The sequence below is a fragment of the Eretmochelys imbricata genome, chromosome 10 (assembly GCF_965152235.1).
Source record: "Eretmochelys imbricata isolate rEreImb1 chromosome 10, rEreImb1.hap1, whole genome shotgun sequence".
Classification (NCBI taxonomy): domain Eukaryota; kingdom Metazoa; phylum Chordata; order Testudines; family Cheloniidae; genus Eretmochelys; species Eretmochelys imbricata.
The window spans coordinates 66,652,731-66,679,042 of NC_135581.1; the positions used below are offsets into that span (position 1 = coordinate 66,652,731).

The 26,312-nt window shown below is 43.4% G+C and overlaps 1 protein-coding gene across 1 annotated transcript; it reads right to left on the reverse strand.

Moving 5' to 3' along the window:
• Positions 1-651: 651 nt before the first annotated feature.
• FSD2 (fibronectin type III and SPRY domain containing 2) lies at positions 652-26,312 on the reverse strand. The gene is made up of 12 exons (XM_077829331.1): positions 25,536-26,312; positions 25,351-25,446; positions 24,283-24,516; positions 22,719-22,741; positions 21,442-21,563; positions 18,426-18,581; positions 17,449-17,583; positions 16,087-16,240; positions 15,411-15,544; positions 12,866-12,998; positions 5,268-5,444; positions 652-904 (listed from the first exon to the last, which is right to left on the reverse strand). Exons 1-12 carry the CDS (start codon positions 26,310-26,312, stop codon positions 652-654), a joined length of 2,394 nt encoding a protein of 797 aa, XP_077685457.1.

Genomic DNA, 26,312 nt, shown 5'->3' on the forward strand with positions numbered 1-26,312 from the left:
ATCTCCATGCCTGTTTAGAGATTGCTGACAATGGAGCTAAGTGTGATGGCTCTTGTGATCTGAATTTTTCTCCACTAAGAACAGGGCTGACCCTACTGACTAACTTCCCATTGACCAACTGCTTGTCATTATTAGCTTGGGCTGGATTCAAACCAGTGCCTTTAAAAGGAAGAGACTTCCGTTTCCCAGGATCTCAATCCCGGGAGCTATTTCCTCTCTTTCTGTGAACAATCACAAGCTTATAAGGGTATGTCTACACTACAGGTGGGACTGAGCTCCCAGCTCAGGTAGAAATATTCCTGCTACCCTAGACCCGAGAGCATGAGCTCCAGCCCAAGCCACAGTGTCCACACTGCTATTTTTAGTGTGCTAGCAGGAGCCTGTCCTCCTCCAGTGAGTGAGAAACTTTCTGAGCTTATGAAGCCTCTGAATGACATAGGACAGATATGGCAGTCTGCAGGCTTGATTCTGCAAGCCTTCAGCTGATGGTGCCTTCCATAGGAGTTCTGCATGCAGTATTGGGCCTTTAATTTTTCGCTGAAGCATAAACAGTACGTACATAAAAGGGTGAAAGTGATTGTGATATAAGGCTTTTGTCAGTTTGTTACGCACAGATGTGCCATGCTCAGCAGCTGCCACTCAAGCCATAGATCATAAAAGAGTAATAGATGTGGGCATCGCAATGCCATTACATATCCTTAGGAACCCAGGCTTTTCTAAAGCAAAACAGGGGTGCACGTAATGCTGGAAGTGACTGTTGAATGTATAAAGGTGCTGTGCAATATCCAGATTAAAAAAAGACAGTTTCCAGTTGTCGTAGTCCAGCAGAATGCCAATCCTCTTGGGGGGAATTGTAATCCTAATGTCTGGAGTTGTCCCACTGTGCAAAAATTCATACTTGTGCCTGCAAATTAAAATAGGAAGAAATGAACAATTGTCCGCACCCTGCCCCTTGTAGAGGGAAGCTGCTTCCCACAGTGTATGTACAGCCCTGCCTCACCCACAATGTACAGACAGCCCTGCACCACCATCCCATTCTGCCCACAGGATAGCTGTGGGCGGCCCCACCCCACAATGTGTGGACCATCCCTCCTTGCACACTGTGGGTAGAGCAGGGCTGTACATACACTATGTACAGACTCTCTCACCCCACCCACAGCATGAACAGTCTCTTTAAAATTGCAGACCTATATAGTTATCCGCTGCCATCTTACAATCTTTACACAGGCCCAGATTCTCCCCATCTGGGAAAAATCAAGGTGGGGGCTATGACCTCTGATGTTTTTCCCCCATCCCTACTAAATGCGCAGGGGTTTGGCCTCAAATGAGCAGCTGACCTGAGGTGCAGTAGGCATCTGTACAACTTCAGAAGCCACCCCCTCCATACAGGAGTTATGTGGTACCAGCTACCTTTCCTTCCAGCTGCACAGTAGAATCCACTAGAAGTTAATCTTGCTTAGAGCAGCTTTATCCCCTGCTCAGCTCTGCAGTTGGATAGCGGCAGGCTCTGGCAAGGAGCATGGTCTAAAGAACCACTGTTGTGCTACTCCACCCTCTCTAGATCCAGCCCTATTATCCCCAGATCCCAAGTCCTGTAGAAGGTGCTCCAGGGATGTAGATGATGCTGAACTATGTTCCCTGCTCCTTTGGGGGTACTGATATTGCTCGCTCCTGTTAGCAGATGGAGGAATTTCGCCCACTGAGCAAAGATTGTCTAATTTAGTGGAGGGGTTGATGGCATCCAAAGTAACTAGCTCTGGTTGTAAAGCTGTATTTTCTAAATTGCATCTCTGGCCACTTGTCCCAAAAGAACTCCTAATTTAACCAGAATGGTGCTGCTGAGAAAACCCACTCAGTTCTAGCTGTGCATATTCATTTACTAGATGATGATCTCTTTAAGTCATGACTCCTGAGATACAACTAAAAATCACAAGCAAATGGTGTTCTGATTTCAGTGCTTACTGAGTTAGGTGTTTGTAATGAAGTCAGACCTTTTCTCCTCCATTAAGTCACATTCAAATAAAGGAGACTTCCTTTAACAGTTGCACAGACACTTGTATATCAGACCCCCAGTGCAGAGCGCTGCACCCAGAAACACAGGCCTTTTAACTGTCGAGATTGAGAGCACGCAGCCTTTGTTCCTGTGGGACTACTTTGGAGTGAAATGGGAACTGTTTTTCAGTAGCAGCAGTGAAGTGATGCAGCATTTCAGAAGGGACAGCTTCTTCTCTCACCACCCGCTCCTCCCAGCCCATTCTCGAAGGCAGCCTGCTTTCCCTAAGTGTTCCCAGAAGCAGGGCCTGGAAGTGACTCAGAAAGAGCCTTGCCCATGTCAGTTTATCTTCCCACCCCCTAAAGTCTTTATTCATGAGATTCCTCCAGAGTCACTAAGTGCACGTATTAGCCACATTTAGCAGGGAAATCAAACTAGCCTCCTTGCGGAGCAGAAGAGGTAATACATTTGGTTGGTCTGGCCTAAGAGCAAGCAGCAGCCCTTTCTGTGTGAGAGGTGCTCGCCTAGCTGGGGTCCAAATCAAGCTTCTTGTTCCATTGAATGGTGGTGAGCACGGGGACTCCCTCAGCAGTGGTGCCCTGGGCGAGGCACGCAGGGGGAATGCCTCAGGGAGTGTTCTTTACGCTTGCTGCAGACCAGTGCAGTGTGCTGCATCTCCCACCTGCTCATCGGGAAGCAAGGGTCTTGGGGATGATTTATGGAACCTGTTTATAACTTATGAATTCTGGTTGCTATGGCAAAGTTAAGTTTCAGAGTAACAGCCGTGTTAGTCTGTATTCGCAAAAAGAAAAGGAGTACTTGTGGCACCTTAGAGACTAACCAATTTATTTGAGCATAAGCTTTCGTTAGCTACAGCTCACTTCATCAGATGCATACTGTGGAAAGTGTAGAAGATCTTTTTATATACACACAAAGCATGAAAAAATACCTCCTCCCACCCCACTCTCCTGCTGCTAATAGCTTATCTAAAGTGATCACTCTCCTTACAATGTGTATGATAATCAAGTTGGGCCATTTCCAGCACAAATCCAGGGTTTAACAAGAACGTCGGGGGGAGGGGGGGTAAGGAAAAAACAAGGGGAAATAGGTTACCTTGCATAATGGACACAAATCAGATGTCAAGAATTATAACATTCATAAACTAGTCGGAGAACACTTCAATCTCTCTGGTCACGCGATTACAGACATGAAAGTTGTGATATTACAACAAAAAAACTTCAAATCCAGACTCCAGCAAGAAACTGTTGATTGGAATTCATTTGCAAATTTGATACAATTAACTTAGGCTTGAATAGAGACTGGGAGTGGCTAAGTCATTATGCAAGGTAACCTATTTTCCCTTATTTTTTCCTACCCCCCCCCCGACGTTCTTGTTAAACCCTGGATTTGTGCTGGAAATGGCCCACCTTGATTATCATACACATTGTAAGGAGAGTGGTCACTTTAGATAAGCTATTACCAGCAGGAGAGTGGGTTTGTGGGGGTGTGTATGTGAGAGAACCTGGATTTGTGCTGGAAATGGCCCAACTTGATTATCATACACATTGTAAGGAGAGTGATCACTTTAGATAAGCTATTAGCAGCAGGAGAGTGGGGTGGGAGGAGGTATTTTTTCATGCTTTGTGTGTATATAAAAAGATCTTCTACACTTTCCACGGTATGCATCCGATGAAGTGAGCTGTAGCTCACGAAAGCTTATGCTCAAATAAATTGATTAGTCTCTAAGGTGCCACAAGTACTCCTTTTCTTATGGCAAAGTTGTTGTTGTGAAAACTGCTGTATCATGAATGCCCCTCTGTTGCTTTGTATCCACCACTGGCTGGCAGGGTTGTGTCACGTGTCCACCAGACCAGAGGCAATGATGGGTCATTAGAACACAGCTACCGTCCAGTCAGGATGAAGCAACATGGGGCACTGGATTTGCTAAGGAGGTTGCCTGGAGCTGGCAGATGCTTCATCCCCTTGGCTGAAGCGAGTGGGGGAGTAGAGAGAGTTGAAATTCCCCAAGCAGTACAGAGAGAGAGGTCACAAAGCAGGAGGTGATAGAAGGTCTTGCTGGGGGAAGACTCAGAGAGACACACAGAAGAAGTTTAGGGGCAGGAGAGGGGAAGGGGACAGACTGGCCAGTCGGAATAGGCAAGCTGGGGGCAGAAAGCTCTATGTTTTGGAGTCCAAGCCATGCACTGCAACAGAAGGACCCTGGATGGCCCCAGCCCAAAGAATGCTCTGGACTGATGAGTAAAATGAGGCAGGGAAATGTGCATAAATTTGATTGTTTTTGTATAGATCTGCCTGTTTCTCATGCTATTAAGGAGCAAAAGTGCATAGATTCCTGTGCAAAGTGTCTGTTTATTATATGCTATGCCTGTCGTGCTGCCTTGAAGAAGAGGTAAACCAGAAAGCTCACACATTCAGGTGGATTCTGGGAGACTCTGTGTTTACTCTATGGGGTGAGGATGTGTCTGGGGTGGATTCCATGGTTGCAACTCTCATGAGGACGTGCTAGATAGAGGATCTCCACCCTGAGAGCATGCCTAGGGAAATGGACAGTGCCTGGGCTCTGCTGAGACTCCAGAGGCTTTGAATACATGGGGAGCTAGCGGCTGGATCCCCTTACAGCAGTTTGGTGAGTGGCCCAAAGGAGGCACTAGACTACAGCTGTCACAGCCTCCTTGGGGCCATGTTATACCACTGGAAGTGCTACCCAGGCAATGGTCCTTGTGCTCAGGAGCACTCTGGGTTCTCTCTGGGTCCTGATCTGCAGGCTTAGCTGAGGAGCAGGAAAGACACCTTGCATCTAGTTATGTCCATTAAGTGCCTCTGGAGGGGAGGCGGGGGAAACGAATCAAATAAATTTTGTACTTCTGTGTTTAGCCAAATACCTGCATTATTTACAGTTTAAATGGATCCGTCACCTGGGCTCTTTCCAGTTGGGGTTTGAATAACCTAAAAGGGGGTCTGTGACGAACTTTTACAGCACAGGTTTTGTTTGGATTTAAATGTGGGATGGCCCACTTCGTGGAGAGGTGGCTGCTGATGACTAAAACCATTAAGCAGCTTAAAAGACCTTTGTATAAAGTTTCCAAAATATCGTTCCATTACTGGTTCACAGAGCCAAAGATGGAAATTCACAACCACACTGTTCAAGGGCTGGCTTAGGCTTCTTTTAATCTGCCCATCACTGGATGCCACATACAACTTTCTTTGCTATGGCTCCTGAAGGATCTGGAATGATGCAGCCTAGAGTGTTTACCTTGCTGGTGTAACAATATGCCTCATGCACCAGGAGGAGCTGTTTGCCCCCAGGTATCCGTGTCTGTGAGTATTTTCAAAAGCCACGCCAACCCTGTATTCCATATTTTCATCAACTTTCACCTCCCAGTAATGTTTCCCTTGGAATGGTATCATGCTTCCCAGGATAGCGATACATCTGGGGAAGGAAAATTGGAGCATGTGGTTTTATATGCATACCATTTAAAATGCTTAACTCTTCCGCACAAATATTAAATATTTACAAATAAAAGTGGATCCAACTGACTTGTCAACAAAGTGGGTTAGCTCCTCAGCAAGCATAAACTGATACAGCTCTCCTGAAGTCAGTGGAACTATTCCAGTTTACACCGGCTGAGGATCTGGCGCAGAGAATACAAAGGAAGTATTTACTCATCCTATTAAACCTTTAACATTTCATTAGATGTATGTCTATGTGTTTTATAGCATACAATAAAAGTGTATGCCGAAATCTTACAGGAAGAGAGAGAACAGCAGCATATATTTTTTGGTTGTAGGCCAAATAGTAATTTGCTAGAAACAGAGACCCAAGATACAGGTTGCACACACCGTTGTTTCACCAGAGTGAACATGATGGAGTTTAACATGCCATAACTAAAAGGCCAGATAAATCAGGCTCGTGTGAGAGACTGTTTTAGCAATAAGCTTCAGTTTCTGTTCACTGTGCATTCATTTCCAGGAGCGCATGCAGCAAGCAGCATCGAGCCAGACAAATGTGCTTTCGTGGGGTCTTGATCTTGCACTCATTGAAGTCAATACCAAAACTCCCTTTGACTGTAGTGGTGCAGGATCAGGCTTTATAAGAGCCACAGTTCCATCAGGGTGTTTTTTAGCTAAAAATTCCACAGGCTGGTTATTGTAGTAAAGGTAAAATCCACAGAAACCCAGGGTCTAATTCTCTAGTATGGCACAGCCACGTTGTGCCACACTGCCAGCAGAATCAAGTCCGACATCTGCTTAACTGGCCCAGAGCAGTCATGATCTGCTTGTAGTCTGGAAGCAAGATTGGGACCCTTCCAATATAATCCTTGCTGTCAGTGTAGCAGGGAAAAGGGGACGTGGCCAAGCTAACCCTTAGCTACAAATGTGTATTTCTTCCCATGCAGCCAGGGCTTTACTGTTACCTTCCAGTTCTCTCTCTCACTCACACACACACACACACACACTCTAGAAGTAATGGGGCTATTTAATGAATAGGATAAGACTCAGTGAGAGTCAGAGTGACAGACTCTAACCCCATATTTGTATGCAGAGCAGAATGGGTGTCAAAACTGCCTCTGAATTTGTTCCCTCTTAAACTTGTCTTTATATCTCATTGGCCCATGGGGCCTCTACACAGAGGCCCCGTTAATTTGTTTAGTGCCTTTAGCAATGTGTATTTTACTTAAACTTCTCAACTACACTTAATCAAGGGCAGTGAGTCCTGAAGGGCTAGCCAACTGTATTCAGTCTTCCCCTGGAAAGATCAATGTTGTAGCCCACTTCATGTCAATGTCACAGAGCAGAGCTAGTGATAAATCACACAAATAAGTTTTAATTGCGGATTTGGAGGCTGGGTTTTTATTTTATGGAAGTAAATTACAAAGGCAAAGGGCTTAGCTGGCAAAAGTACAGAACTCAGCTGCTTCTAGGCATGATTAAAATCCCAGCATGCTGGGAGCTTAATGAATGAAGAGGGGCATAAGCCGTGAGAGAGATTCCTAGGCCATGCAACACCTAAGCAGCAACCACTTAAAGCAGTTCTCTAGTTCATTAGAAGCTCAAGTAAATGCCTCAAGACCAGAGAAAGACTGTTGAAATTTGACTTCAGATAAGTATTCTTGCTCCTGCATTTTGTATGAGTTTGGGAGTGGGGGAGGGGAGAAGGGGAGGACACGCCAAAAAAGATGTGCAAGCACCTGGGAACAACATATTACCATGGTAATTCAGGTTGAGAAGCCAGCATGGCAAGCCCGTCTGATGTAGAGGGTTAGGACATGCGTTATTTGGTTTCAGTTTACATAAACTTTCAGAAAAAAGTTTGCTGCGTAATTTCCTTACAGCATTTGTATTAGTGATTTTGGCACAGGCGCCATTTCCAGTATCCTGGTATAATAAAGGGTTTGGAGAGTTCACAGCAGTTTCCAAAACTCAGTCTCAGAGTTCAGAATTATTAATGTGCGAGAGCCAGCTGTTTATGTGCAGCATAAAAGAGCCCCTTGGATGATGTCTGAACTCGCATTCAGAATCATCAGATTGACTTTAATGGAGAGAATCTTCTAGCTCCTAGCATAATGACAGGTGTCAGAGTAGCAGCCGTGTTAGTCTGTATCCGCAAAAAGAACAGGGGTACTTGTGGCACCTTAGAGACTAACAAATTTATTTGAGCATAAGCTTTCATGGGCTACAGCTCACTTCATCGGATACATAGAAGCCCTCTACACCAACATTGCACACAAAATTGGACTACAGGCTATCAGGAACAGTATCCCCGATAATGTCACGGCAAACCTGGTGGCTCACCTTTGTGACTTTGTCCTCCCCCACAACTATTTCACATTTGGAGACAATATATACCTTCAAGTCAGCGGCACTGCTACAGGTACCCACATGGTCCCACAGTATGCCAACATTTTTATGGCTGACTTAGAACAACGCTTCCTCAGCTCTCGTCCCCTAACACCTCTACTCTACTTGTGCTACGTTGATGACATCTTCATCATCTGGACCCATGGAAAAGAAGCCCTTGAGGAATTCCACCATGATTTCAACAATTTCCATCCCACCATCAATCTCAGCCTAGACCAATCCACACAAGCAGTCCATTTCCTGGACACTACTGTGCTAATAAGCGATGGTCACATAAACACTACCCTATACCAGAAACCTACTGACCGCTATATTTACCTACATGCCTCCAGCTTCCATCCAGGACACACCACACGGTCCGTTGTCTACAGCCAAGCTCTAAGATACAACCACAAATGCTCCAATCCCTCAGACAGAGACAAACACCTACGAGATCTCTATCAAGCATTCTTACAACTACAATACCCAACTGCTGAAGTGAAGAAACAGATTGACAGAGCCAGAAGAGTAGCCAGAAGTCACCTAATACAGGACAGGCCCAACAAAGAAAATAACAGAACGCCACTAGCTGTCACCTTCAGCCCCCAACTAAAACCTCTCCAGCGCATCATCAAAGATCTACAAGCTATCCTGAAAAATGATCCCTCACTCTCACAGATCTTGAGAGACAGATCAGTTCTCACTTACAGACAGCCCCCCAAACTGAAGCAAATACTCAACAAAACTCAATACAACAAAAACACTAACCCAGGAACCTATCCTTGCAACAAAGCCCAATGCCAACTCTGTCCACATATTTATTCAAGTGACACCATTATAGAACCTAATCACATTAGCCACGCCATCAGGGGCTCTACCAATGTGATATATGCCATTATGAGCCAGCAATGCCCCTCTGCCATGTACATTGGCCAAACCAGACAGTCTCTACGCAAAAGAATAAATGGACACAAATCTGACATCAGGAATCATAACATTCAAAAACCGGTAGGAGAACACTTCAACCTCTCTGGTCAGTCAGTCAGTAACAGACTTAAAGGTGGCAATTTTGCAACAGAAAAGCTTCAAAAACAGACTCCAACGAGAAACTGCTGAGCTTGAATTAATATGCAAACTAGATACCATTAACTTGGGTTTGAATAGAGACTGGGAGTGGCTGGGTCATTACACATATTGAATCTATTTCCCCATGTTAAGTATCCTCACACCTTCTTGTCAACTGTCTAAATGGGCCATCTTGATTATCACTACAAAAGTTTTTTTTTCTCCTGATAATAGCTCATCTTAATTAATTAGCCTCTTTCAGTTGGTATGGCTACTTCCACCTTTTCATGTTCTCTGTATGTGTGTATATATATATAAGTAGCCATACCAACTGAAAGAGGCTAATTAATTAAGATGAGCTATTATCAGGAGAAAAAAAAAACTATCTCTTCTTACTATATGTTCCATTCTATGCATCCGATGAAGTGGGCTGTAGCCCACAAAAGCTTATGCTCTAATAAATTTGTTAGTCGCTAAGGTGCCACAAGTACTCCTGTTCTTTTTTCTAGCTCCTAGTTCCTTTACCATTGTGCCATCTAGTTACACACTCATCTATTGGCAAAAAGACCTGATATTTTCCATAAAAGGGCTAAGTTCTGTGCTTCCACCCCCAGTACTAATGCAGTGTCCAAACTGCTTCTGTGATATTTACCTGACAGTTCCTGGAAATGGACTCTGTATGGCTGTACCAAATGCATGCTTCACATGGGCAATGGTGGGTTGGTTCTTTTAAATATAAAAAGGCCTAATTTTTGGCTCGAAATCAAAACACTGAGGTCCAAATTCTCTGGGCTAACTACTGTTCTGCACATGGGAGGAGGGTGCTAGGATGGGGGGGCCCTCACATATGCACAGGCACATGGGAATTCCCATACTGGACCAGACCAGTGATTCGTATAGTCTAATATCCTGCCTCTGAGAGTGGCCAGTGACACATCTTTCAGATTTGGCCTAGCACTCCGGACTCCTGATTGGGCTGAGTTGAAATGCTAAGACTAATGTCATTTAAATGAATGCCTCTAGATTCCAGTTTTTAAAAACGAATCTCAGAATTATTAATAAAAATAGATATTTTGGGCTGTAGTTTAAGCAAGAGGGGAACAATTGGAGCCTGAATCCCATTTTCAGAAGTATTTAGGCCCAGATCTTCAAATGTATTTAGGTGGTCAACTCGACTGAAACCAAGGGAGACAGGCACCTAACTCCTATTGAAAAAGAAACAACGAGGAGTCCTTGTGGGACAGTATGGGGAAATTAATTTTTGTAATGACTCATCCCTCTACTGCTACTCACACCTTCTTGTCAACTGTTTGAAATGGGCCACCCTCATTACCACTACAAAATGATTTTTCCTCCTGTGGTATTCTTCTATTAATTGAATTGTCTCGTTAGCACTGACCCTGTACTTGGTAAGGCAACTCCCATCTTTTCATGTGCTGTGTATATATGCCTGCTACTGTATTTTCCACTCCATACATCTGATGAAGTGGGTTTTAGCCCACGAAAGCTTATGCCCAAATACATCTGTTAGTCTCTAAGGTGCCACAAGGACTCCTCGTTGTTTTTTGCTGATACAGACTAACACAGCTACCACTCTGAACCCTAACTCCAGTTGAAAATTCCTAATCTGCTTAAGCACATTTGTCAGTCCCTCTGGGCACCTATCTTCATCTGTAGGTGCCTAAATACCTTTGTAAATCTGGCCCTTAGGCTACTAAATTGCACAAATTTTCAATGAATCTTAGGTTCCTAAGGACCAGATTTTAAAATATATTTAGGCACCTAAAGATGTTGAAATCAGTGGGAGTTAGACACCTCTGCACTTTTGAAAATTCTACTAGGGGCACCTCTGTATCTTTAGGCAACTTAATACCTTTAAAAATCTGGCCCTAATGCATCTGAATACCTGTGAGGATCTGGGCCTTAGTACTTAAGTCAGTGTTGAAAATGAGATTTAGGCTCCTATGTCAATTGGGCATTTTTGAAAATTTTAGGCATAGTTAAACATTAGTAAGAAGCAGGTTAGGTGTTTTCCTTTCAGTAGCAACAGATAAAAACAGCCCCAAATATCACTATCCATGAAAAGCAAGAATGAGGACTCATAGACACATCCCTGTGTTCCATTACGTGAGAGGTGGCATTGCCATGGCAACTTTGGCAGTGTTTAGTAATAGGGGAGGGAGGAAGGGAACTCCCACTACCTCTTGAAGCCTATGAAGTGTGCAAATGTTGGATCACTGTATTCAAAAATAATCTAGTAATTATGCTAATTTTCAAATCCCACTGCTGCCGGATTAAGAGCGTATGATTTTGAGCAGTTTCTGTGACATTCATCTTTGGGCTTTGGGCTCTGTGCAGAATTAAAAGGGAAATGAGTTTCAAGGCAAGAGATCAGTCTCGGTGCACAAGTGTCATGCAATGAGAAGGATGATATAATTTATATAACACAAGCTGAAGCAATCACAGAGGAAATTCTAATGATGCTACAAAATGAACAGGAAGCAAAAAAATGTGAAGTTCAATAACAACGTCCCTCTGAATGGCTGGGGCAGAGAAACAGAGCCTGGAAGCCGTTTAAAGGAGTTCTGCTCTGAAAAGGGACTAAGTCCAAAAATTCGGGCTTTTTGAGAATGTTTGAGGGTCAGAGTCTCAGTTCCCAAGCTATGCTCAGCCCATGCATGGTGTAGAGGCAAAGGTGGCTTGACACTACCTGTCTCCCCTATTCTGGGCGTGCTGGAGAGCTAACACTGAAGTGAGTTTAAAACAATCCCCTTTGTGCTGAGACTGAGGGCATGTCTACACATACAATGCTGCAGTGGCACAGGTGTACCAATGCAGCTGCAGCACATGTGGTGAAGATGCGAAATGGTGATGGCAGAGCGTACTCCTGCCGACTTAGTGCTGTGCACACGAGTGCTTATGTTGGTGTAATTTATGTCATCATGGGGGTGGTTTATTCACGCCCTGAGTGACATAAGTTATGCCAGCATAAGCTGTAGTGTAGACATGGCATGAGCGTGGGTCGTTTCAGCCTCCAGAGAATTTTTTCAAAGTAGGTGAAATCAAAGGGATTACAATGCAAGTGTTGATCTGACCCTAACAGAGGGCTTGTTATTAGCGCTGAGCAAATAACAGATTTTGTGGTTCACAGGCAAGTCCATAAAATCGAAACAAACATTTATTTCATGTTGAATCAATAATGACATTTTTTGAAATGTTCAGCAAATCGAAAAATCAGAAGAAATTGCCTTTTGGGTTGAATGAAATATTTTGTTTTGACAAAATCTTGTTAAAGATTTTTTTAAAAATTTTGACCATATGTAACCATTGTTATTGTTTTTTAAATATAACTAAAGGAGATTTTAAACTCAAAGTTGTTTCTAACCGAAAAAAATCAGTGTTTTGTTTTGAAAATATCTAAACTAAATGGTTTCATTTGTATTTACTGTGACAATTCTGTGCAATCCACATTAATTTACTAGATGCTTCAGTGTTGCTGAATCTGCATTTTATACTTGAAAAAAAAGTTGTGTGGTAAGTTTCACCCACCACTGGCTCTTATTTACCACGTTCCAAAGTGACTAGTGATTTGGTGGCCCAATTTGAAATGCCATAAAGGGACCTAATTTTCAAAGAGCAGGTGCTCAGCACTGAAAAATCTGGCCCCTCCAAGGTGCCTTGCATTTGGAACCCAAAAATGGAGGCATCTATTGGCACTTTTGAAAAATGAGACCACTATACATTATATACACAGCGCTAAAAGAGCAACATGCAGCCCTGAGGCTTTCATTTGGCATGGTAGAGGTTAATCTGTGCCTAATTTGAACATAAAAAGGGATATCAAGTCAGTAAGCCCTTTGAAGATAATTTAAAATGATTGCAAGTAAACAGAAACAACCAGCTATGAAAAAAGTACATCTACGGTGAGTGCTAAATTCTTACATGTACCTTGTAAAACCGTTATCACGGAAGGGCAAATCACATTCCAGGTTTTCTATTTCACTGCAAGCAATTGTTAATCCATCTTCTAGAACAGACAGCAAAGGATGGGCAGTGTCCTCATTAAGATAAAAGTAAGTGCCTACAAGAGAGCAGAATGGTTGTAATTTATTTGTCTCAACACCTAGAAATTGCATTAAGTAACATATACATAAACTAGCACCAGGCTAGAGAGCAGTGTCTGGATCCAGGTTCGGGTTAATTAGGGAACTGGAAATGGGTCAGAGGCTGATCTTGTGAGTTTCCTCCATTACGGGCCAAAAGCTTATCAACACATCTCTGTCCACAGCCACCCTGATACCGAAAACAGGCCTCATCTGGCCTAGGACCGAAAGCCAGGATTTGGGTTGAGAACCGAGTATTAAGATGTTACACCCTCTCAGAAATACAGTGGAGTGGGTTTTGCAGTTCCAGTTTTGGCTCATCTCCATCATAATCCAAAAGGTATTTTTTAAAAATATTGACTTGGGAAAGAGGTTTAAATTATTCACCTTAGTATGGCCTCAATCCTCAACTGCTACCTGTAAGTGCTGGTTGCAGAAATTGCAGTGGAGCCATTTAAAACTCCCCAGTTCAGGGTCTTTTCGGCCCCTAATGTAGGATTGCTCCAAACTAGTCCTCACTGAGTATGGCCCCAATGGGTCAGTGTGCCAGCAGGGGATCACCAGAGCACAACGCATTTGCTGTCCTATTTCTGAGAATCTGGAGCTAGACGGTGCACTGGACCACCTAGGAATTCCCCTATGCAAGGAGAATCTCCTGCTGGGGAGATCCACAAACAGCACAGAGAGGCCCAAGCAGGTCTCAGAAATTCACAGTAGGGTCAAGAACTTTTTGCATTAGAATCTTACTGTAGGTAGCAGGTAAGACCTGCTGGGTCACTGCCACTGCACAGATGACACACTAACGAAACTGAGCAAATCTGAAGCTGCCCATCCAGCAGAAACAAAAGGATGCTTTTCTGTATTTATTTAATGCTGTTATAACCAGCAGAGAAAGAGAGAAACATGGGGCCCAGTTCATTTTTGCAGTGCAGCTACTGTACATTGGTTCCACTGGTGTGAAGTGGCTATCCAGCAATGGTAGGTGCTTCCCGGGGAACTCCTACCTGCGGGGGAGGGAGGGGAAAGGAGGTTCACTGGCAATTGCGGAGAAGGCTTAGCTGGCTGCAGGAACGCTCAGGGCAAGGGGTATGCCAGGATATTTTAGGGAGTATGGAGGGATGGTGAAGGCTGCTGAGCTCCAGTTACCCCTAACTACCACCATGGCACCTAGAGTTTGTAGTAGGGTTGCCAGTTTTGGTTGGACATTTTCCTGGAGGTTTTATCACTTGACATAATCTTTAATTAAAGATTAATCTTTAATTCCTGGAGACTCCAGGACAATGTCTAGTTTATAGGCAACTGGATGTAAGTTAGAGCAGTCCTCAGGCTGCTTTAACCTGATCAGGGGCCAAAGCAGCTTTTGGCCAGCCCAGCAAAGGGGAAGCGCATAAGTAGCATAAAACAACCTTTGTCCCTGTCTCCCATGAGCCAGCCCCTAATCCTGGCACTGGTGCAGCAGGGATGCTTTGTGTCCAAGGCATGCTGGAGAAGAGCAACATGTGTTGCAGGGGTAATAATGAAAGTGTTTGTTTCATCCCTAGCAAAAGCACTTTCTGATGATAACCTTGGGAATCCATTTTCACTGCTAATGACATTGCTAGCATTCCAATTTTGTGTTTCCAGTTTCCAGTAATATCAGGAGTTTGCATAATGTAGACTTTGTGAAGATAAATCTCTTGGCACTAATCCCAAGAGAAATCAGCATAATCAAAATGTAGTTACTTCAATGCATATACAATACAAGCAACAGCATGGCAATTATTGGTATGTGTTACTGAAAGCAAACACGCAGCGCAAACAGACGTCAAGCCTAGATTGATTTATAGAGGTTGAAATGCCACACACTTGAAAATAACATGATTACGATTGTGGAGTAAAGGGAACCAGACCACATAATCATCCTCATGGCCAATAATAGAAATTCTGTGCAGGAGGGATTTGCGTAACTATTATGAAAAGTGCTGATTGACTGATTCTTCCGTAATTCCCAGAAGTGCCATTTTTATGAGGCAGTAACTTTAGGCGTGAAGTAAAATTACCAACTAGCCCTCCTGGTTTGTCTGCATGTCAACATTTGACATGGTGTAGGTTCATGGATAGTTGGGCAATACCCAGGGTCACTGGGTTGATCTAGTCTCTCAGCAGCATTTTAAAACCTCCGTAATTTTAAAGCAACAAATATAATCCACAATGTAAATTGAAATGTAGAGTTAAAATGATATGTTTACTATTACAAGAAATTCAGTTCACAAGAATTACCAGAAGTGTAACTAGCTGCAAGAGATTTAGGGCCTGATCCATAGCCTGTTGAAATCAGTGGCAATCTTTCCATTGATTTCAGTGGGCTTTGGATCAGGCTCTTAAAGCTAATTAGAGATTTATCACAGCACCTGTGGTGTGGATAGAGCCAGGTTCACTTCTCTCACTGGGACCACCCATGTTTACAGCTCTTACAGAGATAATATAACTTTGTCCTGGCTCCAGCTGAATTAGAGCTTCACAATTAGGAATTCCAACGATAGATCTGTAGAAAATAAATAAATGGAAAATTATAAGATGCAAAATAAAGGTAAATTCTTTTGAAGCTATTTTCCAAAAAATACAATTAAATGGTTAGCTTCTCTTTAAACCTAGAACCATTTATTTTACTCTTTCCAGCATAGCTGCTACCAAAGTGAATATAGGAGGGGGAAATGCCTATTTATTCAGATTTTAAAATTACTGCACTTCACCCACATTCTAATCCCTTGTAAATTCTCTTTGCATAGACATTTGTGCAATCAACTTTACCAGCATCACAGAAAGTGACTCCTCTCTTCTATGGAAAGCAAATTTTAAGTTTGCTTTCTGTATGTGTTCACACCAAAATACTAATAGGCGTAGAATTTATCCAGTCAGGGAACACGCTCATGATTCTCCAACGCTTGTGCTGTGCATCATCCACTCGTATATTTCAGGGTATATTGTCTCATCTTTTCAACCTAAAAGTGCTTTGAAATATACTGCATGCCATATGACAAGGGATTGTTTCATATCCCCAGTCTGTGTGATAGATGGCTGACTCACTCTGTAATGATATCTCCATTCTCTCCATTTGTTAGTTTGGACAATTCAACTGTGTAGGAGTCAACAGGATTCATGTTTCCAGATTCCCAGCACACCAGTGCTGCATTTTCACAGCTTCGGCTCTCTTTTCTTTTAATGATAGGAGGTGAAGGAGCTAAAATGTAAATAAAATAGATTCTAAGCCATTTTGTTACGGGATTTTCTATAAACATGCTTTGTAAATAACACTCTTAGGTTGTTGTTTAATTTCCACAGAATTGATATTAAATGCTAAAAGAAACTCATTCATGACCTCCCCAATGTACAGAAAACTCTCGGGTAGATAAATGCTGGTGCTAGTCAGAAGCGTTCTTTGACCTGTTAAAGTTATGATAACAACCACGAAACAACTGATCAGAAAGAAATGTGAATGCTCGCTGGTCCAGCACTCCTGTTCTTTTTCATGTTGGTTTATCCTTGCCATTGTCCTTTATCTTCACTGCATGGATTATTAATTTAAAACAACAGAGCATCAGCCAGCTATCCTAAGGTCCTAGGAGATCTTCTGGAGAGAGGACTTCTCGCTCTAAATTGCTCTTGGGGAGTTAGACGCCAATGTGTTAGGAAACAGAACAGCAAACCAGGGACTGTGCTTGATTCTGATGCATTTCAGATTTTATGAGGCATTACACAGACTCTACTTAAATTGCCTCTAGTCTGACAGCGTTGCCTATTCAAAAGTGCTCCTTGCACTCACGTTTACTTTTAAAAAAATGTTTAAATTAAACCTAAGCACTCCTGAATTTTGGTGGAGTTAGGAGCCAAATCCAGCTATTATGACTGGCTGCCTCACTCTACGATGGGCTGAACCAAAACCCTGGACCTGAACATACCAATATTTAGGGATGCCCAGATCTGGATCTGAACATTGTGGCTCTGTCTAATCGCTAATCAAAATCTACCTTACTGCCCTGCAATTACAAAGTGTGACTTGATGGACAAAATGGCAAACATTTTACAAACCTGTAAAGAGAGAGTAGCATTGTCCATTACTTAGATGTAGGAATCAGCAGAGCTGGGTTCCATTCTCAGCTTAGCCAATACCTTGTTTTGTGTATTTGAATAAGTCATTTAACCTCTGAGCTTCAGTTTTCCGTCTCTAAAATGAGTATAATGGGCCTCATGCTTATTCTCTATTATTCTAGTGTAAATCAGGAGTAACGGCTCTGAAGCCAATGGAGTTACACCGCACTAAAGGCACCAAGCCAGCAGAATCCTTTTGAATAAAGTATTATTATTATTATTATTATAAAGTCCAGAGAGTTGTCATTAACTTCAATACTAAAGTCATTTACTCATATTATAGTCATGAAGTACATTTACCTGTCACGTAAACTGCTCTTTCACTCACTGGGCTGACGCCGGCGGTATTTAAAGCACTGACCCAAAATTCATATTGTGTATTTGGCACCAGGTTAGTTACTGTGCAGTATGTTTCTTTCACCTTTAGCATAAGCTCTGAAATGAAAAACACCAGGTATTCATGCAATTCCTTTACACAGACAATCATCCTTCTGAACCACCGCCCCGACTGCTGGAAAACATTGCTTTTTATTGTGCCTCTGAGCTGCGTGTCACACCATCCTTCGGTCTTGTCCGTTCAACTAGCTCTGAGATCACATTGCTAACTCAGTCATGGTACAGTTGTTGGTGCCCTCATCCATCTATCATATATGGGTACATTAATGCAATGAAATATCATCTTCTCTAGTATTAATACTACTCAAACAAAACAAAAATTAATGGCTAAAGATGAAGGTCACTCACTGGTCACTGGAGCTTCTTCAGAGTGGACTGTACACATTCCCATGCACTGTCAATTTATCCGAACAGTGGAAATGTGCAGAGGCCATTCAAAGAATGTTGTTTTTGTAATTTGGATCTTGTAAAGTTTACATGGGTTTGTCTTTCCTTTCTAAACAGCCCATTCAGCACTCTCAGGCCTCCATCTATGCTGGAAAATTGACAGTGCTCTGGAACAGTTTTTGACAAGTGGTCTTACAAACAGTATTAGCTAAAGCAGTTTTGTAACTGGGGTGGCTGGGCAGGAGGGGAGAGTTGCAGTTTATTGCTGGTATTGAGCTAAACTGCAAAATGATTGTGGGTTTTTAAGTTGACACATAGATAATCTGGTGATCTGTGCTCTAAAATACCTCAAGTTAGATCAGCTACCCATCCCCGGAGCACTAGCAGCAGCAGGTAGAGCTGTGTTGACTTAAACCATTTTTGAGACTGGTGTAGAAAATAGTTTCAGAAGCCACTTGCTTTCCGAACTGGAATCTACATGTGTCCCATCTTACCAGCTTGCTCCTCACTAGGTGTGTCGTCACTGACTTGTTTATAATATAGCTGGTAGAATTCGACAGTGTCATCTGAGAATAGGCCCCAGCATACTCTCACAGAGGTGCCAGTCGCTGAGTTGAGAGCTTGGGGATTTATCACCGGAGCAGAAGGAGCTGAAATGAAGACAGATATATCAGTTTATGAACACAAAACAGAGATGAGAGGAACAGGATCTTTCCCTCTTTAACATTAAATGGCATGAGGGTACTTTCCCTCCGTGGAAGCATGGTATGTTACTAACAGAGAGAAACCAAAAAGGTACCTAGTGTGCATTGACATAGTCCCATTTCGAACAGTACTATATTGATGAGGGAACTTTTCAGAGCCCATCAGCAGGGTCTACACGGAACGGTTAGAGTGCAACACTTAGAACGCGCTACAGTTTACACACACACACACTCACCTGCACAGCATAAACCAGCCCCATGTTAACACAGAGCCCTGACTCTGATTAGAGTCTACATACACTGGGCCTGATTCTACCCTCACAGAGGGTATGTCTACACTACCCGCCAGATCGGAGGGCAGCAATCGATCCAGCGGGGATCGATTTATCGCGTCTAGTCTAGACGTGTTAAATCGACCCCCGAGCGCTCCCCCGTCGACTCCTGTACTCCACTGCCGCGAGAGGCGCAGGCGGAGTCGACGGGGGAGCGGCAGCAGTCGACTCACCGCGGTGAGGACACCACGGTACGTCAGTCTAAGTACATTATTCACGTAGCTGAAGTTGTGTTACTTAGATCAATCCCCCCCCCAATGTAGACCAGGGCTAACATTGGTGTGCATCATGCGTAACACCATTAAAGTCGGTGTGTAAAACTAGTGGGAATGAGAACCAGGCCCCTAGTGTTTGGTCCAAACTCGCCCACTTCCTGGGATTTGCTTTAAATCAACAAAAACATAAACCTCAGCCTAAGGCAGCTCCCTAAACTTGGTTGTCTCAGGCATTAGCCTGAGAGCCGCTGGGCCTGTGCATATAGGTGAATTTTACTCTTAGTGAAAAAGGGAGGGAAAACTGGAAGCTGTCTCATACCACACAGGATGCAGAGCTAACAGGATGAAGGATGCTGCAGCAGAGAAGTCTGTAGTGATCTGCACAGATAAAGCTTTTAGTTCCGGTATTTAGGAGCCACTGGAGGTAATGTTGAATGCACAAATGTGAGGGAACATGTCAAACACTTGGCTTGCATAATGCTCAAGGGCAAACAGGTTACATGACAAACATTTCAATAAAACTTTTTAAAGGTGACCAGCAAAAAGAAAAAAAAAGGGCCATGCCTTTTCTGACTCTTTATGATATATAAAGAAGGCCTGAAAGATCTTATTTTCAAAGGGGATTTTTTTTTAATCATTAGAAAGTCAAACCTTATGGACCCTGTTTTCCTTTGTGAAGTCCAGGGATGACTGGAGAACTACAGGGTAACATCAGGAGAGCAGGCAACTGATATCTGATTAATTGAGAGAAGTGGTTCAGACCGTTTTAAACTTTTGCTTTTTGTTTTTTTATTAATCTCCATTTAGTACAATGAGCTAGAAGGAAAGACAAGTTTGTTACAGAGTCAGCACCACTGCTACTTCAAGGAAAGGCTGAGAAAACTCTGAACCCACTTCTCAGGGGATGCAGGAGGGGGGCAGGGTGCAGCAGGGGGCTCAGGGCAGGGGGTTCGGGTGCAGGAGGGGTGTGGGGTGTAGCAGGGGGCTCAGGGCAGGGGGTCGGGGTGCAGGAGAGATGTGGGGTGTGGCAGGGGGTCGGGGTGCAGGAGGGGTTCAGGGGGTCCAGCCCGGTGCACACTGGGGCAGGGCAGGCTCCCCGCCTGCCCGCCCTGCCCCCACGCCACTCTGGAAAGCGGCTGGAACCTTGCGAAGGGCGGGGGCACAGGGGTCTATGTGATGCCCTGGCCGCACCTCCAGGCACTGCCCCCCGCAGCTCCCATTGGCTGGGAACGGGGAACCACGGTCAATGGGAGCTTTGGGGGAGGTATCTGGAGGAGCGGCCAGGGCAACACACAGACCCCTGTGCCCCCCCTCAGGCCGCTTCCCAGAGCGGCGCAGGGGCAGGGCGGGGAGCCTGCCCTGCCCCTGGTGCGCACCGGGCCAGAGCTACTCTAGGTAAATGCTGGGGGGGGGGGCACGGGGAGCTGTCAGGCCGCGAAAATAACCCCGCGAGCCGCATATTTGAGACCCCTGTTCTAATTATTAGTCAACCAATATATACAGCCATATGCTCACTGTTACATCATAGGCAACTGAAGAGCAAGTGAGGGCTGGGGATCAAACTCACAATTTATACTGGCAACTGACCATCTCCAAAAAGGTCAATAGAAAACAGTTCATGGAGCACATTTTTTTCAGTGCAAAAATTTATACCAGTTCTAATCACTAAAGCAGCATAAGGCTATACTGTCCTTTACAATAAAGCTCCTTTACACCAATCTGACAATGTAAAGGAGCCTTGAAATTTTTACACCTGTTTTATACTCCTGAGGGAATTCACTATGAACAATGGGAACAATTCACGAAGCAGACAGGCTACTACATTCTCCTCTGCCTGAGAGAACAGAGCCTGCCCCATACCTACCTCGTCAGAAACACCCCAAAGCCCTGCCCCTCCACACCGAGCATGCTGCAAGAGCGAGCAAGAGGGACAGAGTGTGTGTGTCTCTCTCTCACACACGATTGCCCAGCCCTACCCCCCGCACCGAGGTGGTGATTTATGTGTCTGCTCTAGGTGCCCAAAACAACCTGTCTGCACTGCCAGGGAATGGGCGCATGACTGCTCTTGCAGCTTCCCTTTGCTTCCCCATCAGAAGTCATTCTTCTGCGGGCAAGCAAAGAAATCTGCGGAGGCCATGAATTCTGCCCATGCGCAGTGATGCAGAATTCCCCCAGGAGTAAATAATAGGCTTCCATTCAACATGACATTGATAATGAGTTTTAAATAGGATTGAAATAAGGATCAAATAGAATGCATACCTGCGATGGTATTAATGGAATCCATTAGTTGCTGAACATCAGAGAAATCTATGACTGTGTCTTCAAAGTCTGGCAGTGTTGAAAGCTCTAAATCCATATCTTTTTTTAAAAATTCTCTCAGCCTGTAAGTGTAAAAGAGTCTAATTCCTATAAGATGATAGTACCATCCTCTCTGAGAGATCCTTCAGGCTACAACATCAGTGTTAACAAGAAGAGAGAGCTCTTTATTTTACCGTTCAATAAAGAAGCTGCCTTATCTGACACACTTAAAAGAGAGCAAAGTCCTTTCTTAAATAATATCTAGATGGTTGCACAAGACATACCTTGGCTTCCATTTGTCACTTGCTCACATCATGTATTCAGAAATGTATTCTCGAACCTGCATAAGATTAGTGCTCACATTTTGTTATATCCAAATTGGGCCAAATCCTGCAGCTCGTTCTTACAGTCCATCCCCTTGTCATTCTTGGTCTTGCATTGGTTTGGCTGGCATGCTAGATAGGGTGGTCCCAGTAAGCAGGTGATAGAGAACATTTTCCACTAAAGCTCTAATTCTGAAGGAAGCGAGCTGTTGCCTCCAAAAACTGCATTCTTGCTTATTATTCATATTACAGTAGCCAGGACAGGGCCTCATTGGACTAGGTGGTATACAATTGTTAAAAAGAAGAAGGCGACCCTTTTTTCTTCTACTTGTTTTTATGATGGACTGAAATGAATTAAAACATACATTTCGCAATTGATTTGGCATATCCCAGGGCTCTTTTCTGACCATTACTATATTTCATGCTCTCAGTTTTGAGCACCCCGGCTGCATTTACTAAACCTCCTTATTAATGTATAAATAAGCTTGTTACTAATCTGTGTATGTAGAGAGCCCAGTTTAGGCAGATTTTGTATCCAGAGCATTTCTGTAAGACTTGAGCAATCCTGTTTTTCAGTCACTGCAATCAGTTTTCTATCACTAAAGCAAAGTGACACTGATTTAGTTATGCTATGTCTCTTATAGATGTGCTTTATTAAATTAGTTCAGAATCAGTTTCAAGCTGTTAATCTTGTTTTGGAGACTTTTCCAGCAGCAGTTTAAACTAGAATGATGAAAGATTTCCAGACCTCTAACTCCGAGCTTCAGTAACATTCAGTGCACCCTTACCAAAGATAGAGCGTTGTCACAAAATCAGTAAATACTTGAGAACACAGGATGCCCAACATTAGCATTTTCAGAAGATTATTTTGGAAGAGAAGGAGTGAAAAGCAAAACAAAATACTACTGATATTACCTGTCCACCACGGGTACTGCAGCCTATAAAAAAGAGAGAGAAAAAGAGAAAGTCTTCCACGGATGCAGGACCAATTTAGCTTATTAACCCAAATGCAGACTATACAACACCAGATTTGTCTGACTGATTTTGTTCTAAATGCTGCCACATAGAACTATAGAGCTTGTTTTCTCATAACACTTCTGATCCCAAGAATGAAGTTCAGGCTTACTCTTATTTTCAGCTGACCAGATCCTGAGCTAGTTTGCAGTAGGATTGCATGGGATGTAAATCAGCACCAACCAACCTCCATCCCCACATACCCAGCTTCTACTAAATCAAGACTTGCTATCATGCCCACAGATTGTCTCAAGCAGGAACAAGCAGCATCTTGGAGGTGAAAGGGAAAATCTGTGGAGAGATCTGGATGTTCTTTGCAGATATGAAGGGAAGATACATTTGTTGAACGATCTGTCTCCTTTTTCCGTAGAAATAACAATGCTCCCCACTCCCTGTGATGGACACTTATTTGATGGAGACTGAGCACCACCCATTAATATAAGACAAAGCTGCCCAAACTTTGCCTAACTGAGGGCAGGCTGGTGATTTTCCAGGAGTCTGAGGGCCACCCTGATTTGAATTCAGTGAGGCAGGCTGTGGCCACTCATCTATAATATAGAGATGCAGCCCAGGGAGGTTCCAGGTCACAGCATGTGCTGCTCATCTCAATCTGAGCAGCATGCCTGAACCTGCTGGCTGCATGAGCTTGTGATCAACATCGATTTCCTCCCCTCCACGCTACATAAGGGGAGCATGCTGACCTCAGAAGAGACTGAAAAAATGGTTACTAGGGCCAATGCAAAACTGCTTCAGGCTATTCTCAATGAAGCAGCAGAAAAGGGGAATGTCAGATCATGAAAAGCGCTCAATAAGCCAGATCAAAATGATCAAAATAGAAGAGATCCATGAGGTTGGACTTCAAGTGATATATGGTTAGAGGAGGAGCACCTGTCAAAGAAAAATATTTCTCTAAGTTGCTTCAACGGCAGGTTTCATTAATCATTTTGCAGGAGTCCCTAGTGTGTGCAGTTGGGGCCTCCTATTTAACTGCATATTTGAACTTCCTGGCAAAATGAGCAAAACAGAGTGAGGAGGAACAACATCCTACTGAAGCAATAATCTGCCTCTGTGAGCCCAAACTAGAGCTAGAAAGCTAAGACTGCATGCTGCAATGAACACTGCTAAGCACTTCAAAAGTTTCCTAAGTAGTTAGACCTGGAGAACAAACAGTATTTTCCCCAAGTCAGAATGATACTCATGAATCATTGAGTTTACCAGTGACAGACCTCTGCTGATGCATGTTAGTAATGTTGAATTTATCATGATTAAGTTAGTACCATGTGCAAAGCACCTGGAGCACTCACATCATCATAAAACTGGCAAGTAGAGTGCATGACCAGCTTTGAATGTTCTATGGAAATTCAATCACTCATGATCTTAGTGCTGGAGCCTTCGACTCTTGACTAGACAGAATTGTGAGGAAATAGACCATCCTTAAGGGGTCATGCCAGTTTAATTACTTTACCTTTATAAAATCAGCTTTCTCCTTGTCCTTGCACAGCTCCTGAATTGTTTCCATCAGCTCCTTACAGGTGTCAAGATTTTCTCCACAACTGACCAGTTGCCCATACAAGGCTTCTAGCTTCTGTTTCTTCTCTTCCCCAAGGCCTTCTACCTTTTCTTCATATCTCTGAGTTAGCGTTTGCATCACTTCATTGTAATGCATCTCGAAGTTCTGCTCTTGGCGCCCAAAATTCTCCTGGAAGTCATTTGAGTTTTATTTTATTCATCTAAAGCCCGAGCCAAAGCCCACTGAGGTCAGTAAGAAGGAAAATCTTGCTGGTATCAAATCAAAGTGATTGTTACAATGGAGACAATTTTGTTACAGATAAATAGTTACTAGACTGTAATATTATCATTAGATTATAAATAATGACCATATTTTATAACCGCTATTTATTAAACTCCCTCACCCCCGACAATGCACTGGGGATGTTAGACATTCATTCCAGATATAATACAAACATAGGAAAGTATAATAAAAATAATACAAAAAATATAATAAAACTAGCCTCTAAAATAAAAACTAGAAACACAAATAGGTGCACATTCCAGTTATAATAAGTAGGTGTTTCCACCTATATATTTGCACTGGGGGGAACCGTAGCACCCCATTGGGGATTCATGCATTCACTCTAGGGGAGCTGAGCAGCTAATGCTTGTATCCTTACCCTCCTGAAGTGGGGGGTCCAGTAGGAGGGAAGATTTAAGTGGAAATCTGGGCTTCCTTGCCAGCAGCTTTTTACTGTTTAGGCAGCGCTGCCTGGCTGTAGCCACCCTCAGCTACCTTGTGCTACTGCAACCTCCCTTCACTCAGATTTTCCACTGTCGGGGCCAGGCACCCTGGGATGTGCTGGAATAAGCCAGGATACTGCAGTGCATTGTATCATGTTACATTTTGTGCTCGGTAACCATGGCCTCTATTGCTGTAATTACTCATCCTGTATAAAAGTGAACACTGCAGTCTTGTCAAAGCAGCTGTGTACTCAGTTGGTCCCACATTGTGGAGTTAACCAAAGAGCAAATTGCTTACCTCTACAGTGATGAAAATTTCCTCCAAGTGACTGGCAAAGTTTTCCATTTCAGTAACCTGTTCTTCTAATTTACACATGTTTTTCTGAATCTCCTCCTACCAAACCAAGCATCGTTATTAATAGGCTTGAATACTATTTAACAGATATGCAGAATAATGGAAGAGACCACTTGGATAATTCTTACCTTTGCACTTTCCACTGCATTGGCAAGCTGGGTCACCTCATGGTCCTTATGATCACCAAACAATTTGTCAAAGGCTCTAATTGGAATCTTGCAGGTAGCACAATAAATATCTGCAGCTTCCTCTTCACTGTTTGGCTGAATACTTTTCTCATCTTGCCAGCCATCCCTCCTAAGCTCTTCTTCGGAATGTTCATGATTATGCAACTCATCATACGCTCTCCCATTGTGTAGGTGTTGAGATTCATCTTCAGAATCGTGGCCAAGACATTCCTGTTCCTCTGTGCTTTCCATATGTTTTTTATGCTGAGAGCCGTTTACTGGTGAACTGCTCTTTGGTGCATTATATGTGGAGTCATATGATCCTGCTGCTACGCCTTCCTTGTGAGCTGGTGTCTCTTTGCTCTCTAAAATCCCAGACGTAGCTATATTCCCACCAAGAAGCTCTTGCTCTATTTCTTTATCCTCATCAAGTCCATATAGTTTTGTTAGTTCATCAACTTCCTTTTCCAAGTCATATGCACTTTGGTCAGAACTGCAAAAATCTTCCCCTGGCCCTGTTGACTCTTGGCTGGTCTCGCCCAGAGCCCCATCTCCACTTCCAGCTGGCTCTTCAGGAAAGATTTCTAATCTTCCATTTGATTCATAGAGATCCATGTGATAAAACGTTAAGCCTTCAGGCTCATTTTCATTAGATTCTGGAAACATCATGGACTCTGATGGATCAGTGGCTGGATCTAAAGCTGCTGTATCACTACTGAAAACAATTTCATTCTCCAT